Raw genomic sequence first — 15,810 nt, 5'->3', positions numbered from 1 at the left:
GATGGAAGAAGGTATATGAGGAAGCACAATAGATCTTAGGAGATGTGAAGAGGGAGAAAAGAGAAATATGGGGTGGGGGTGAGGAGCAAAACATCTACATGTTTCTTTGTCACTGCCACTGTCTGGCCTCAGTAAGCTCCTAAGGAAGGAGGAGGGAGGTGATCAGTATGCCTGGGCTGGAGGGCAGTTAGATAGCACCATAGTGCCAATCCTGGAGTCAGGAAGACTCCTCTTCCTGAGTTCAAATCCAGCCTCAGACATTGCTGTGTGACCCTGGGCAAGTCACTTAACCTGTTTACCTCAGTTTCCTCATCTGTAAAATGAGCTAGAGAAGGAAATGTCGAACCACCCCAGTATCACTGCCAAGAAAACTCTAAATGGGATGAGGAAGAGTTGGACATGACTGAACAAATAAAAAACTGGCTAGAGGCTTTGGAAAGTCTCATCAGGGCAAGGAGATACAATTTTTAAAGGGAGCATGGGAAAGCAAGCCCAGCTATCCCTTTCCCCCCCAAAAAGCCACCCACAACTTTTTACAGCCTGAACCAAGGTCAGAACATAAAATATTCCCATTGGCCTCCCTTTGAAACAGTAGCAGAAAGAGCACTGAAATATTTACATTGATTTTTTTTTAAAGAAAAAATAATTACAAAGCAAGAAAAGAGCATTGGATTGAAAGTCAGTGGATATTGAGTCTTGTCCTTGGGCGAGCCACCTCCTCTCTATGTACCTGTTTCACTAACTAAAAAATAAGAATGTCAGACTAATTGCTCTTTAAAGTGTCTCCTAAAAAAAATAATGTGTCTCCTAGCTCAGACACTCTAAGACTAACTTAAGAGGTAGAAACAACAGCTCAGTGCATTGGAAATTGCCTCAAACCTTTCAGGAGACTTCAGTTCGAGCCCCAGCTCTGACATTCACTACCTGTGTGATCTTGAGTTTAACCATTATAACTTCCCTACCTTCAGTTTCTTTGTCTGTAAAATGAGGATGATAATACTTGTATTTACATCACAGGGGTGTTGTAAAGATCAAATGAGATAATGTAGGTAAAGTGGGCCCTTCAACTGTGAGGAAGGAGGTCTGCGGGCTGAACCAAGTGGCATGGAATAAAGAAGAGAGCTGAGGAGGACACAGAGTCAATATAGTGGAGTAGCAAGAAAAGATACAGTGAGCTTCCCCCAAAAAACAACCCCCCCCCAAAACTTCAAACAAACAACCCCATCTTCTCCAAACAAAAAAAGGAATCCCACCATTTAAAAAAAGTATTGTGATGATAGGGACACTGAAAACACATATCCAGAAGGAGAAAATTACTCCAAAACAACCACAGGCAAAGCCTCAAAGAAAAACATAGCTTGGGCACAAATTCAACTAGAATTGCTGGGAGGGATAAAGCAAGAAGGGTTTTTTTTTAAGTTTTAAAATGTTTTTACAAACAAAATGAGAGCGCTAGAAGAAAAAAATTGGAAAAGAAATGAGAAGCGATGGAAGAAAAAATTAGAACAGGAATTACCAGGTTGGTATAAGAGGTACAAAACCTTGCCCAAGCAACAAACTCCATGAAAATTAGAATAGACCAAATAGAAGCTAATGACTTCATGAAACAACAAGAAATGGTAAAACAGAGTCAAAAAAACTGAAAATAAAATAGAAGAAAATGTAATGTGTCTCAAAGCAAAAACCACCCACCTGGAAAATAGATCAAGAAGGGTAAACTTAAGGATCATTGAACTACCTGAAAGTCAACACCCAAAAAAGCCTACACATCATATTCCAAGAAATCATAAGACAAAACTGCCCTGACCTCTTAGAACCAGAGGGCAAAATGGAAACAGAAAAAGAAAAAAAAAAACCCTAGTCAAGTCCTGAAACTCCAAAATAAAAATTTCCAGAAACAATATGGCCAAAATCAAGCATGTTCAGGTCAAAGAAAAAGATACTGCAGGCAGCCAGAAGGAAGGAATTCAGGTACAAAGGATTTAGGGTAAGGATCACACATTATTTGGCAGTCACCACTATTAGGGAGCAGAGAGCTTGGACCACACAAAATACCAGAAGGCAAAGGATAAAGGCTTAAAACCAAGAATACTTTACTTAGCAAAACTGAATATAACCCTAAAGTGGAAAAAAATGAAGCTTTAATGAAAAGGAGGACTCCCCAACATTCCTAAAGAAAATACCAAAGTTGCAGAGAAACCATGAAGTCCAAACATGCAAGTCAGGGGCAACATAAAAAGTTAAACATGACTGAACTACTGGAAGCAACTAAACATGGACAAACTGCTTACATTCTAATAATGCAGAGATGATACTCATGTCACCTCTGAACCTGGTCATTAGGGGTCACAAAGGGATTCTAATTAGAAGGCTGGGAGTGGTTCTGTTATCTACTAGTGATCTTAAAAGAAGAATGGAAAGGGAGAGGGAGAGGAATACACTGGGGAGGGTAAGGGAAAGGAAAGTTAGAAGAAAATCTCACATAATTGGAGTGCACAAGCAGAAGTTTCTACAAATAAGGAGGAAAGGGTGGAGGGAGTAACACTTGAACTTCATTCTCATCTGAACTGGAAAAGAAGGAAAGAATGTGCACACACAACCCCACAACTGGATACAGAAATAACTTTCACTCAACAGGGAAATGGGGAGAAAATGAAGAAGGGAGAAGGGGAAATTAGAGGAAGGGTAGATTAAGGAAGGGATTATTCCTAAGCAAAACAAACTCTAAGTATGGATAAAAACATTGATAGATCTTTTTGTGGTAGCAAAGAATTGGAAACTAGTGGTGGTGCCCATCAGTTGGGGAATGGCTGGACAAGTTATGGCATATAAATGTGATGGAATACTATTGTGTCATAAGAAATAATGAAGGGGAAGGTTTCAGAGAAATCTGAGAAGACTTGTATGACCTGACGCGGAGTGAAGTGAGAAGAACCAAGAGGACAATTTATAGGAAGACTAATATTGTGAAAAGTCAAACAATTTTGAAAGACTTAGGAGCTTTGATCACCATTATGACAAACCAAGATTCCAGAGGACTTGTGACAAAACATGTTGATTAGAGTGTTGAAAGACTCAGAATGTAGAATGAAACATTTTTTTTAACATCGCCAATTTGATTTTGAAATTTGTTTTGATTGTCCCTATATGTTTGTAACAGAGTTTTGGTTTTTCTTTCTCAATTCGGAAGAGAAGGGTGTGGGGGAAGAGAAGGTGGATTTTGGCTGACTGAAAAATATAAAACTATATTTTAATTACATTATATATTATATTAAAATTATGTTTTATATAAAATGGATTTTAAAATATATTTAGCTTTTTTTTTTAAATAAAAGAACTGAGTCACTCTTCAGTCCCACTTTGATCTAAGGCCTTCCTACTCCCCTTCCATCCTCAAAAATCGCAGAACATGTGATAATAATTGATAGCAGCTAGCACTTCTGTAACAGTTTTTAAAGTTTTCACAGGGTATTACAAACATTATCTCATTTCATTTTTGCAACCACCCTGGGAAGTAGGAGCTATTCTTATTATTCCCATTTCACAGAGGAGGAAAATGAGGCCCAAAGAGTCATTTATCGACTTGCCCAGGGTCACACAGCTAGCTTCAGAACTTCCTGACTCCAAGGCTATAAAGGTCTTTTATTATTGTTGTTAGTCATAATGCTCTCCGAGTCTCAGTTTCCTTAATCGGTAAAATAGGGATGCTGTAACTCACTCACTCTACCTGCCTCCCAGAGTTGTTGTGGGGAAAACACTTTGCAATGGTGTCACAGAACGAGTCGCACAGGATGGGCAGGCATGGATGGGATGAGATCGCCATCTCTAGAGGGACCTTCCAAATCGATGAGATCACAGTCCCTTTGGAGTAGCTGAGCCCGATGGGGCTCAGAGTGAGTGAGGGTGGGGCTGGAGACGCAGAACCAAAGAAATCCAGCCCGGATCCGGAGCCTGGGCGGCGGCGCAGCCACAGGTAGCCCTGGAGGCATAGGGTGCGAGCGCTGGAAAGAAACTGCATCGTTTTTATTTGTAACCAGCCCTCAGGAGGTGCCTGGGAACCCGGGACCAAAGTGCAGGGAAGGGAGGGGCAGGGGTGGGGTGCTGGGGAGGGGTGGGGGGACCACGTGGGGGGGGCGGGGTGGAGGCGAGCCCCAGAGCCAATGAAATCCCGACCGGGCCCCAGCCCTCTGGCCCCGCCGCACCGGCCGGCGGCGAGGCGGAGCCCTGGGCTTCTGGGGAGGGGCTGTCTCCCACCAGGGGCGCTCAACGCATTCTGGGGCGCTACGTACCCAATTCCCTACCTGGCGCACTCACTCAGGCCCGGGGCCTTGCAACTACTTGGGTGGGGATTTGGCGGGGGGGAGGAAAGACGGAGGGGTGGGTGGGCTGGAATCCGAACCAAGCGGCCCAGAATGGGAAGGGACGCCGAATCACTCTGGCCCGCTCTGATTGGCCCTACTCTCTGCTATCTCCCCTCACGGGTCGGGGCTAGCCCCCGGGCTCAGGTAGGGGGTCCGAGTCCCATTCTGGGTCAGGGTCTGCGAGGGGTCATAAAGGGCCAAGGCACCGGGGACCCCTAGGGCCGGAGCTCCGAAGCTCGAGGGGGCTTCCATCGGGAACGTTCGGGGCGTCCTGGAGGCTGCCGGCTCCTTTCCTGAAAGGACAGCGGAGTGGGAGGGAGGAGCAGATAGCAAAGAATTGGGGCCTTCGGTACCCACGGTGAACAGTAATTCTCCTGTATTGGGGCCTTCGTGGGAGGGCCCGCTGTCCCGAGACGCAAACAAGCAAGAAGGGAAAGCAGGGGCGTCCCCACCCCGGTTTGTTTATTCAGGTCTCCTCTCTTGTTCTCTAATCTCCTACCCGGGCCCTCCCTTTTCCCTTTTTTCTCAGCCCAGACACTGCCGCTCCCCATTCTTTCTAACTGGCTTCCAACCCTAATCCCCTCTGAGATGTTGGGGGTCAGTCAGGCCCAGACCTCAGACCTCAGCATTCCTGGCCCCACCCCGAGTGCCTTCCTTCAGGCCAATATCGAGGTCTGCCTTCCCCTCCTTCGAATTCCACCTAGATGCTTCTGTTGGAAAAGTGGAAGGGCCAGTGCGGAGTAAGTCTTCACCACTAGCGCCGGGAGTTCCCCCAGCTTCCCCACACCCACCCCAAATACCCACCGGCACGCGGTCTCACGCTACACAATAATTACCTGAGCCCGGGGGATTCAACCCTTTGGACACTAGCTCGGTCTCACTCTTTTCCATATCTTTGGGAAGTTGCTGCATCTGGATGTGAAAATTCCGAGCACAGAGAAAGAAAGGCGTGGGGAGGAAAGCATTGAACCTCCTTGGGAAATCTAGTGGGAAGCGGGAGCTGGGGAAGGAGGGAAGGAGGACACATCGAGGCCCTATGGGGGGAGCAGGGGCTCGAGGAAAGGTCAATTTGAGAGTGACCTTGACTTCGGAATTCTGCCCTTGGATGGGCTGCCCTGAGGTGAAGTGGAAGGAAGGGGTCCACCGGATCCGAAAGAAGGGAAGGTGCGGAGGGGAGTGGGGAACTGCGCTGGCTTGGGCACAGGGCGGGGATTCCGCCCTTAGCTTTCTCCCAGTGACGCCCTCCCCGGTTCCTTCTATTCCCCCCCCCCCCTTACCAGAGACAGCCCCACATCCATATCTAGCAGGCTCCACTCGCTCCCTGGGAGGCCGGGGCTGAACACCTGAGGATTACAGAATTTAGAGCTGGACCGGACTTGTGGGATCAGCTAGACCAAGCCCCTCAATTTTACAGAAGAAGAAACTGAGGCCGAGAGCGGGAAAGCGTCTTGGCTCAGAGGTAGTTGGTAATAGAGGTAGTATTCTTATCTAGGTATTTTGACTCCCAATGCTCAGCTCTTCCACCCCCCATGAAGAAAGGGAAGGGAGGACCCAAGAAGCCAGTAACACCATCCCTGGTCTGGGTCAGAGTGAATACTTACCTCCAGCCCTCCCTCGGGCTCTAAGCTGCCAGGCTGGCCCCGAAGCAACAGCTGTAAACTCTCTAGGCTGAGGTCTGCAACATCTAGGGGTTCCCCAAGCTCCCTGTGGGGACCAAGGACTCTGGCTCAGCCACACTCCTTGCCTCCCCCTCCCTCCAAAGAGCTCCTTTAGGAAAGTTTTTTTCTGTGGTGGAGGGGGTGGTCCAGGAACAAATCACACTGTACCTTACCCCACCTCCCCACCCCATTTTGATCAGGTCAGAATGAACATCCCTGCATCTAGGAGGGTCCTGGAGGTTATTAAGAGCTGAGACGGGTCTTGGCAATCTGTCTAGTTTAGTCCCTTCATCGCAGAAAAGAGATTGAACCTCAAAAGAGAGAATTAGATTCCCTAAGGTCACAGGAAAACACAAGCGGGCTTCACAGGACTGCCGGTCCTTGTCTCTTTCCTCTCTGTGCTGTCAAAAAATGGCAGGCAGCTTCAGGGCTGATGAGCAAGAGGGAGAGCCTTCTCATCATGCCGTGTGTGCATGGCTGTTTCTGGGTTCATTAGAATAGCCACCCTTCCCCCTCATCTCCCTCAAATCACTTCCTTCAAGAGCCAACTCAGAAACTCTGGTGCACACAGTAGGCGCTTAATTGAATGAAGAAATGCATACATGCATAAACTGCATATATAGCACTTCACCTTATTGAACTAAGTAAGTCCAGAGACTTATCTGCAGACTTATATAGCAGGGGGCTTTCATTCCACAATCAGTGTTATTCCAAAAAGAAAAAGCTTAAATATAAAAACCCTCATGGTAGAGGGTTCAAGGATAAACACATTTATTCTTAAAATAATGGCATGAGATCCTCTCCTGATATTAGGGGAGGCTTCAGAGATTAGAAGGGGGGTGGAGAAAGAAGGGGAATGGGGGAGTCCTTCCTCACCAGCATCTAGCATCCTGGAGCAACTGAGTGGGAGAACCTAAGAGGTGGGACATTCTCTTTATGTGTGTTTCAAGACCAGAAGTTCACAAACTTATTGTGGACTAAGTAACTCTGACTTTGCCTGCAAGCCCCCATTCCTGGGGGCCTATGTTGCTGGGATCCTCCCCTCACCTGTCTGGGGGCCCTCTTGGGACCCTTCTGTCTGGCTGCTGGACACTTTTGTGCCCCTCGGGGCTACAGCTCCCCTTGCCTTCCAGGATGGACTGCACCACAGCCACAGGAAGCACGGGTGGGGCTGTCACATAGAAGTCGTAGTCGTTTGGGGCAACACCTGGAGCAGCTGTGCCTTTCCCCCCGGGGCTGGCTGGCTCTTCCTTGAGCAGCACCAGGCCCTTCTCCCTGCACCAGAGAAGAGCATCCCCTGCAGCCCAGCGCTCTGCCACCCACTGTGGCAATCCCAGAATCCTCCGTTTCTGGCTTCCTCCAGATTCCCCTCTTACCTCCCAGTGCCAGAGGATGGTGACATGGTTCCTTCGGGGGAAGGGGACGCTTCGGAGACGTCAGAGATGATGGGTCCCTTCAGTCCTCTGGGGCTGTTTTGGCAGGAGGACGGCTCTGTGGAAGGCTGTAAACACAATACCAGGCCCAGCTCCCCTGACTGAGCCCGGGGAAAACAGAAGAAGGGGACCCAGATCTGATGGGGGAAACAACTTTGCTCCTGGAGCATCCTGGGCTCCTTGAGGGAGTCCTCAGTTTGATGAGATAGCCCCTGCCCTCCTTTTTTTCCTCTTGGGGAAAAAGGTAGGGGTTATTCCCTGCATGGGGGGGTAAGGAATGAGCATGACACTTACTGACTGGATAAAGTAGGAGTCCTGCAAGGGAAGCTTAGCCAGGGGCCTGCTGACTTTGACTCCGGGGTGTGTCCCAGTCCCTTCATCCAGCATCAGGGGCCTTAGGGGGACAGGGGAGGGCTCAGGATTACAATTCACCTCTCCCTCCCAAACCCCATCCTCCCTCTCTTCCAGGTCTCCTCGCAGGGGAAGGGGTCAGGAAGCTTGGGGTTCAACTGCACCAGGGCACTACTGAACTGAGGAGTCTGCAGATAGTGGCAGACTTCCATGGTGCTCTGGGAACCCACAGAATGGCTCTGATGGCTCCCCCACCCTGGGACCCAGCCTAACCACCCCACCCCTTCCCATTACCCCCTGCCAGTAATAGCAGCAGTGCTGAATCAGCCCTCCTGCCACCCTGAGCCCTGGTTCTGTCACCATGGCACCCTGATCACATGGGAGGGACTAGCCCAGGGGACCATGGAATGGGGAGACCCTAGATGCTCTGCTCTGTGGCCTGAACTCCTAGGACAGTGGTGTTTGGGAGGGTCCACTCCAGCTCGGGGAAGGGGAAGGGATCTAGGACTCAGGGAATCAGCTGAGGGAGAGGAATAGGCAGAGGAATTCAGGTCTGTCCCTATTTCTCACACACCCCACTCACAGTTTTCTCTTGGTGGCCCCACTGCTGGGCCCGGCCTGGAGTGGGCCAAAGAGACACTGGATCAGCTGTCCAGGTTAAAAAGGTTAATGGAGGGAGGAAGACAGACATCTTTTATTGTCAGAGGAAGGAGGGAAGGACCCAACCTTTTCACAAAGAGCCTGCCTCAAGGACAACAGGACCCTAGAACAGCAACCACTAAAACCAGTTTGGACAGTTCCTCTTCTGAGAGCCAAGTGTAGCCTCCCCCAGGGCTGTCCCTTTCTCCCAGCTTAGAAAGTAGTGAATTCTGGGGGTCCCAGCAACAGACACAACTTAAGATCTGCCCCTGAGCTGAAGACTACTGCATTCCACCCCCACAGTTGAAATGTCCCATCTTCTTTTCCCCCTACTCAGGAAACAGGGCTCTCTGCTGTCAAGGCCTCATCCCTGGGCTTCATCAAGAGTGAAGGGGGATGAGGGAAGGAAGAAGGGGCATGAGAAGTTATGACCCCATCCCAGCTGGTTGTGACTCCATAGTTCACTTTTCAGCCAGTGGGAGGCCATGTGAGGGGGATGGGTGGAGTCCCACATGGGGCGAGTTGGTGGGAGAAAGAAGGGTCTGGGAAGAAAGAGCCCTACCTTGTTGATAACTCTGTGTTGTTGATGGTGTTGCTGCCGGAGGCTCACTACCTCACGCCACAGGACTTCATTTTGCCTGGAGACAAAAAAAAAGGAAGGGGGAAGAAAGGTGGAACTGACCTCCCCCATCCCCCATATCTGCACAAGGACATACATTCCACTGCCTAGAGAAGGTTGGGAGGGTTAGGGGAAAAGACTGCCCACCAAGCCACCTACACACCCATTCCCTTAGTTCCCAGGGATTGGGAAGGGGTGCTTTCAGAAGGAGATGCGATGGGGCAGCCTCTGCCAGGTCACCCTGGAGGGAAGGGTAGGGGCTTTCAGTGGCCTCTGAGCCTGGTATCTGAAGAGGTGCTGCTGGACAGTGCCCTCGACTTAAATGGAGAAGAGCCAAGAACCACCAGTGCAGGGCTAGAAGCCAGGCATGGGGGAGATTGCATTCCCAAACAAAAAGATTCTCTGGGCCACCAAAGGGACCCTGAGCCCAGGACAGACCTGGACAAAGGTCAAGGAACTTTAAAATGTGAAGCTTCCTCTGACCCTCCTGCCCTTCCTTAGGAAGCTGACTCTGTAACCAATTTTCTGGGGCAGGCTGGAGGGAGGGACAGGACCCAAGAAAGTTTGTAGAAAGTGTAAAGAGCATCAGGCCAGGAGTCAAGGTACCTGGGTTCTAGTTCTGGATCTCTAAGGCAGTTTCTCATTGTGACATCCTATAATCTCGAGTCCCTTGCATCTTTAACATATTATGTCCTTGAGACCCTTCAAGCTCTGAGACTCTATCCCATTTCAGGGTCCTTCCAGCAAGGAGGCCAGGAGAGAACACCATTAATTGGGAAACCCCGGGCAAAGGGAGCCCTCTTGAGGCTTCTCAGGGTGGAGGCAGTGACGGATCATTAGGAAGATTTGGGGCTCTAGAAGCCCGATGCCCCCCTAGGATAGCAAGGAGAAACCGCATCCCAACAGCCAGACCTGTCAGCCCCCTGCTTGCTCACTGCCTGAGGTCTTGGAGCTGGCCTTCAGCACTATCCTGCTGTCCTCGAAGCAGCTGAACCTCGCACAGCAGCCGGCTCAGGTCCTCCTGACGCAGCCGGCTCTCCTCACTCCTCAGCACCGAGACCTACAATGGTGTCCAGAGCGGGGCTGAGTGGCTCCACTCTGACCCAGCTAACCCCTCATATCTGCTGCCCTGTCTTCTCCTGCACTGGGGTGGGGGTGGGGGGACGGGCAAATCCAGTGCCCCAGGGGCTAACCTGGGGGACGGACTGGGACCAATCTGTGGCTGGAGCTGGGGCTGCTCTGGGGCTGGGGCTGGACTGGGTCAGAGACTCTACTGGAGATGGGAATGGGGTTGGGACTGGGGCTGAGGCTGGCCTGGGCTTGGGGCTGGAGCTGGGCTGGAAGGAGCAGGCCCACCTTCCTCTTAATGTGTTCCAGCAAGTGTTCGTGCCCTCGGAGGAAACACAGGTGTTGGAACTCCGTGTCGTCCCGGTCTGGCTTCACCAAGCCTCCCTGCTCAATGCTCACCACCTTCCTGAAACCATCTGAGAAGTCCCCAGAGGGGAGGGTCATAGGGATGCTGACTCTGGAGGCCCACAGTCCCCTCCAAAACAATAACGCATCGGGAGAGTGGATGAAGCACTTTCCTCCCTACAGCCTCTGCAGGTCAGGACTGTAAGCACTCTCCACGAAGAGGCAGAATCCTATACTTGAAGGCCCCAGAAACCTGCATCTGGAATTCTGCCTCTAACTGTAAGCAGGAACAAAGTTACCGACCCTCTCTAAATTCATCTGGACAATAGGAGTAACTTGCTCACCAGGAGGTTGGGAGAATCAAAACAGAGCAGTACGATAAAGGACTTTGTAAATAAACTTCCAAGGGCTATCCAAATGTCAGCTACAAATCTCTCCCTCCATCCTCACCCCCATTGTCCCCCATTCCACAGTCAGAGAGCTTCTGTCTGGTGTCATACGAGCCCCAGGTGGGACGCAAGCCAGGTCTCCTGACCCAGCATTCAGCAGCCTTCCCCCAGGGCTTCCCTCCCCCATGTTGAATAAGGCAGAAGCCCTCGGGCCTTTGGGGGGTAGATTAGGACTCCAGTTCTCCCAGGTGGGGTGAGGATTCTGCTCTTCCTTTTCCCATAAGCCAGTGTCCTCTCCTCTCCTGCCCTGACCCTCCTCCCTCTTGGGCGATCATGGTGTTGGCAAGCAACACTTACACATGTTGAGCTGCCTCACAAAACTGGCCATGTTGTTGTGTTTAAAGTATTTGGGCAGAACTTCCTTGGCAAAGCGGCCTTGATCACGTACATGGAAGCTGGTTCCATTCTGCAAAACACCCCAAAACATAGACATACATAGAGAGAGACACTCCCCCCCAAACCCACAGAAATACACAGACAGAGACACAGAGGGTACAGGGCAACCGACACAGAGACACAAACAGGACAACAATAATAAGCATTTATTATACACCTATTATGTACTTATGGTAGACACTGAGAGACTCAAGATAGAATGAAACAGTCTCCTCACAGAGTGTCCTATCTACTTTGGTGAAACACAGATGCAGAAATTATATATGTATGTGTATATATGTGTGTGTGTGTGTATATATATATATACATATATATATATATATATAAATATACGAACTCATTTCTTAATAAGGGGAGAACATTAAAAACTGGGGAGTAGGGAGAATCTGGAAAGGCTTTGTATAGAAGCTGATTCTCGCAGGGAGCTACAGGTTCCCACAGGTAGAGATGAGGAAAAGGAGTATTCCAGGTCTGGGGTATAGCTGGGCAAAGACTTGGAAGTGGGAGAGAATCATAACAGCTTACGTTAATGTAGTATTTTAACTCTTGTAAGATGTTTTGTGTATATCACCTTGTTTGATCCTTATGACAACCCTGCTTTTTATCACCCCCAATTTATAGATGTGATCACTGAGGCTCAGAGTGGGTATGTGACTTGCCCCAGGCCACACAGCTAATAATGTTTGAGGTGGGATTCAAAATGAGGTCTTCTAGACTCCTCATCCAGTCAGCCATCAGCATAGGCTGTCTCTATGGACTGGCACATTTGGGGAACAGAGATTCATAATTATAGCTCACATTGGTAAATATAACTTCATACCTGTATATCTATATGTATGTATATGTACACACATGTACATATATACACATAAACAATCTCATTGAATGATCTTCACACCACTTAGAGATAGGTAAGGTAGGTAGAGTAAATGCCTTTACACTGTTTTCTCATGAGGAAACTGAGGCTGAAGTATAAATCTTTGGTACCTGTGAATTTTGTTATAAGGGACTGGGTAGGGGGAGAGGGAGACGGATGTAGGGGGATATTTAGTCTATGTAAAGACCGATGATGCCCTTAAAATTGTATTTTCTGTTTTTAAAAAAGAGGTAGCTGTGGTATAGAGGAAGGAACCCAGGGTTTGGAGTTCAAATCCCTACTTTGTCATTTAATCCTGAATCAGAAGGTAGGTGCCATTGGACAGCCATGACTTTGGAGACTTCACATGCCCCTCTGGGTCTCAGTTTCCTTCTCTGTAAAATGAGCAAGTTGGATGAAATCAGTAGTACTTAACCTAGCATCTGTGAACTTGGTTTGTTTTTTAAAATATATTTTGCTAACTGCAGTTCACTGCAATTAGTTTCTTCTGTAATCTTCTGTATTTTATTTTATGCATTTAAACACATTCTGAGGAGGGGTCCCTAGGCTGTCACCAAAGGGTCCAGGGCACCAGCAAGGTGAAGAATCCCTGGATTGGATAACCTCTGAGGTCCCTTCTATCCAGAGATCCCATGACTTTCCCAAGTTCAAACAGCCAGTAACTTGATGAAGAGCAGAGAGAGATTATTCCCAAAGCCAATCTGGGTCTTCTAAGTCTCAATCCAATCCCCTCCCACCCCCACCCCCACCCCCCCCACTGCACTACATTGCCTTTCAAGAAGGTAAGACTTAGCAGAGGGCCATGAATAGGATTTCATTAAAGGTGCTGGGAAACTTGGAGAGGAAGGGAATCATCATTTACATTGTTCCCACTATGTGCCAGGCACAGTGCTAAGCATATTTTACAAATATTATCTCATTTGATCCTCACACCAGTCCTGGGAGGGAGGTGCTATTCTTATCCCCAGTTTACATGTTAGGAAACTGAGATAGGCAGAGAGACATTAAGGGACTTGTCTAAGGTCCTGCAGCTAATAAGTGCCTGAGGTTAGGTTTGAACTCGGGTCTTCCCGAATCCAAGCCCAGCCCTCCATCCACTTTGCCATCTGGCATTCACAGACATAGACTCAAACCTCTATGAATTTAGACACACAATTAGAAACAGGAAGTAATAATAATACATAGAATAACACAGTGCCAGGCACTGTGCCAAGTGCTTTACAATTATCGTCTCATTTAATCCTCACAGCAGTCCTGGGAGGCAGGTACTATTATTATCTCCATTTTACAGATGAGGAAACTGAGGCAAAGAGGTGAAGTGACTTGCACAACATCACACAGCTGGTAAGTGTCTGAGGCAAGATTTGAACTCAGGTCTTTCTGATTCCGAGCCCATGCTTTAGGCAAGAGCATTGGATCAGGAGTGGGGAGAGTTGAATCTGCCACTAACTAAATTTCCTTGGGAAGCCATTTCCCTTCTCAGAGTCTCAGTTTTCTCATCTGTTAAATGGACTCTTCCAGCTCTGACATATATAATCTTACGCAGAGGATCCTAACACAGCTGCCCCCCCTTCACCCTTCCCCTCTCCTCAAAAGGGGACATCCCTGACAGGAGGATTTTATTGTAAAGGACATCAACATGCAGACAGAAAATAAACCTGAATTTGAATCCCAACTGAAGATTTGCTGTCTCTATGACCTTTCTCATTCTGGGCCTCAGTTTCCTCATTTGTAAAATGAGGTTTGATTAATCATCTTTAAAGTCCCTTCCAGTTTGAAATCCCATAGATCAAATCTTTAAGTATTCTCCCATTTCTGCTTGTCCCTCTCACTGCCCCTGCCCTCTCCCCTAAGCTGAAAAAAAGTGGCCTGAGGACAGCTGGAATCTGACCCAGCCATCCTGGGGCCCCAGGCCCTGTCATGGGCATGTAGACGGAAGGCTCTCACTGATGGAAGAGGGGGGAGGGGGTCAGAACTGGGGGAAGGGCTTTGATGGGGTCATTTTTCCCGGGCTGTCTACAGTTTCCTTCTCATATGTAAAATGTAGGAGTCGTATTAGATACCTAGTTTGGGGTCTTGTCCAGCACTACAACTGTCAAAATCTTTTGACAGTAGGATGCTCTCACTTGTGGGGTGCCGGGGAGAGTCACTACGGAGATACTCGTAGGGTCCAATTCAATCAATATTGGTTGACTCGAATTGACAGAGGGGTGTGGGGGGAGCCCGAGGTCACAGTGACAGTGGCATGCCGAGAGGGTGATACACACCCTGGGACACATTCCCGGAGGGGCGGGGTGTCACACTCACGGGGCTCCAGCAGATGAGATGGTTCGTCTCGGGGTCCCCCACCAGCGTCCACAGTTTGGTAAGGAAGGCAGGCACAGGGCTGGGGTAGCCGTCCATGGCCACCGCGGGGCCCCCGGCGGCCTCCTCCACGCTTTGGGGGACAGTCCTCTGCATCAGCACCCTGCGCTCTTCACAGCTCAGCACTTCGGGGCGGCGTGGCTCAGCCCAGCCCCGCCCCGGGGACAATGGCCTGGGGACAGCAAAGTGCTGCGCACCGCGAGCCGCCTCCCGGAGCCCCCGTCCCCGCCCCTGCCCCGAGACCGGATCAGGCGGGGGGCCACGTGCTCCCTGCCCGGGCCTGGACTGACGAGAGGGTGGCGGGGCGCGCTCAGTGCCCGGCGCGGCCTGAGGACAGACGGACGTGCAGGACACGGGGTCAGAGGCTCCAGGTTGGAGGGTGGGCAGAGAAGGGGGTGGGGGTGGGGGAAGGACAGTAGGGAGCGTGCCAGCGTGAGTGAGTGTGCAAGGACGGGAAATAGTGAGAATACTTGTAGCGAAAAGCACACTGAACCGGGGAGCCAAGGAACCTGATTTCTGGATGGAGTTCTGCCATTCACTGGCCACGTGACCTCGGGCAAGTCCCATAAGCTCTCCGTGCCTCAGTTTTCTCCTCAGTAAAATGGGGATAATTCGTGTCCTTGACCCCTTTGGCGATCAGAATCAGGTTTTTAAATACATAAAACTAAACGCAGAATTACAAAGGAAATCAATTATCTCGAAATAGTTATAATTTTTTTTTTTAATATGCAAGTTCAAGGACAGAAGGTTAAGAACTCCTGGTCTAGTCCAAGTCCTTTATTTTACAGGTGAGGAGACTAAGGCAGTAAAGTGACTTGCCCAAGGACACACAGCCAGAAAGTGTCAGAGCCCCAAAGTCTCTTATTCTTCCGACACCAGCTGTATATTTGCAACTCTAAAGGATGTTATAGGAGATGGGTTTGTAAATTAGACATCCTCAGGTCTGACCCCATTTTATGGGTGTAGAAACTGTGGGCCATATCAGTTGCAAGGATGCATAAATAGGGTAGGACCCACAGCTCTGGGTGTGCAGAGATGAGTGGAAACCAGTAAAAAGAATGAAGACTAAGCAGAAAAAAGATGCAGTGGAGCAAATGTTGCACTCTTCCCTTCAAAATCAGGGCTAAAAAAATTGGGGGAGGGGTGGGGAATAGACTAACCCATGCTTCAATACTCAGACTTCTCAACTCTGCTGTTTACCAGAAGACCCTCCCATCCCCCATACAACGAAGGGGTTCTTGGGATGACTG

At 49.3% G+C, this 15,810-nt stretch overlaps 1 protein-coding gene across 5 annotated transcripts; it reads right to left on the bottom strand.

Annotated features, from left to right (window-relative positions):
• Positions 1 to 4,350: 4,350 nt before the first annotated feature.
• On the bottom strand, positions 4,351 to 14,743 carry HSF4 (heat shock transcription factor 4). Of its 5 annotated transcripts, none has more exons than XM_036750831.1 (13): positions 14,504 to 14,743; positions 11,221 to 11,371; positions 10,418 to 10,545; positions 9,997 to 10,121; positions 9,005 to 9,080; positions 8,387 to 8,451; positions 7,747 to 7,846; positions 7,396 to 7,520; positions 7,067 to 7,294; positions 5,963 to 6,065; positions 5,639 to 5,704; positions 5,198 to 5,273; positions 4,351 to 4,654 (listed from the first exon to the last, which is right to left on the bottom strand). In XM_036750831.1, exons 1-13 carry the CDS (start codon positions 14,654 to 14,656, stop codon positions 4,476 to 4,478), a joined length of 1,575 nt encoding a protein of 524 aa, XP_036606726.1. In that variant the 5' UTR covers positions 14,657 to 14,743; the 3' UTR covers positions 4,351 to 4,475. The 5 variants fall into 5 exon arrangements, with proteins under 5 accessions (XP_036606726.1, XP_036606727.1, XP_036606730.1 ...); XM_036750832.1 differs by having other exon boundaries at positions 11,221 to 11,329; XM_036750835.1 differs by lacking the exon at positions 14,504 to 14,743 and adding an exon at positions 14,260 to 14,304 and having other exon boundaries at positions 11,221 to 11,329.
• Positions 14,744 to 15,810: the final 1,067 nt, after the last annotated feature.

This window comes from Trichosurus vulpecula, chromosome 3, assembly GCF_011100635.1.
Source record: "Trichosurus vulpecula isolate mTriVul1 chromosome 3, mTriVul1.pri, whole genome shotgun sequence".
Lineage (NCBI taxonomy): Eukaryota > Metazoa > Chordata > Mammalia > Diprotodontia > Phalangeridae > Trichosurus > Trichosurus vulpecula.
The sequence above is the reverse complement of the archived record's forward strand: the minus strand, read 5'-3'. Positions and strand labels throughout refer to the sequence as shown.

Bases quoted from the DNA above. Each gene is read 5' to 3' on its own strand.
- HSF4 (XM_036750831.1), bottom strand. From the start codon at position 14,656: ATGCAGAGGACTGTCCCCCAAAGCGTGGAGGAGGCCGCCGGGGGCCCC. The intron at 11,372-14,503 runs GTGAGTGTGACA...TTTGGGGGGGAG, and splicing joins ATCTCATCTGCTGGAGCCCC to TGTCTCTCTCTATGTATGTC. The intron at 8,452-9,004 runs GTAGGGCTCTTT...TAACCTGGACAG, and splicing joins AACACAGAGTTATCAACAAG to CTGATCCAGTGTCTCTTTGG.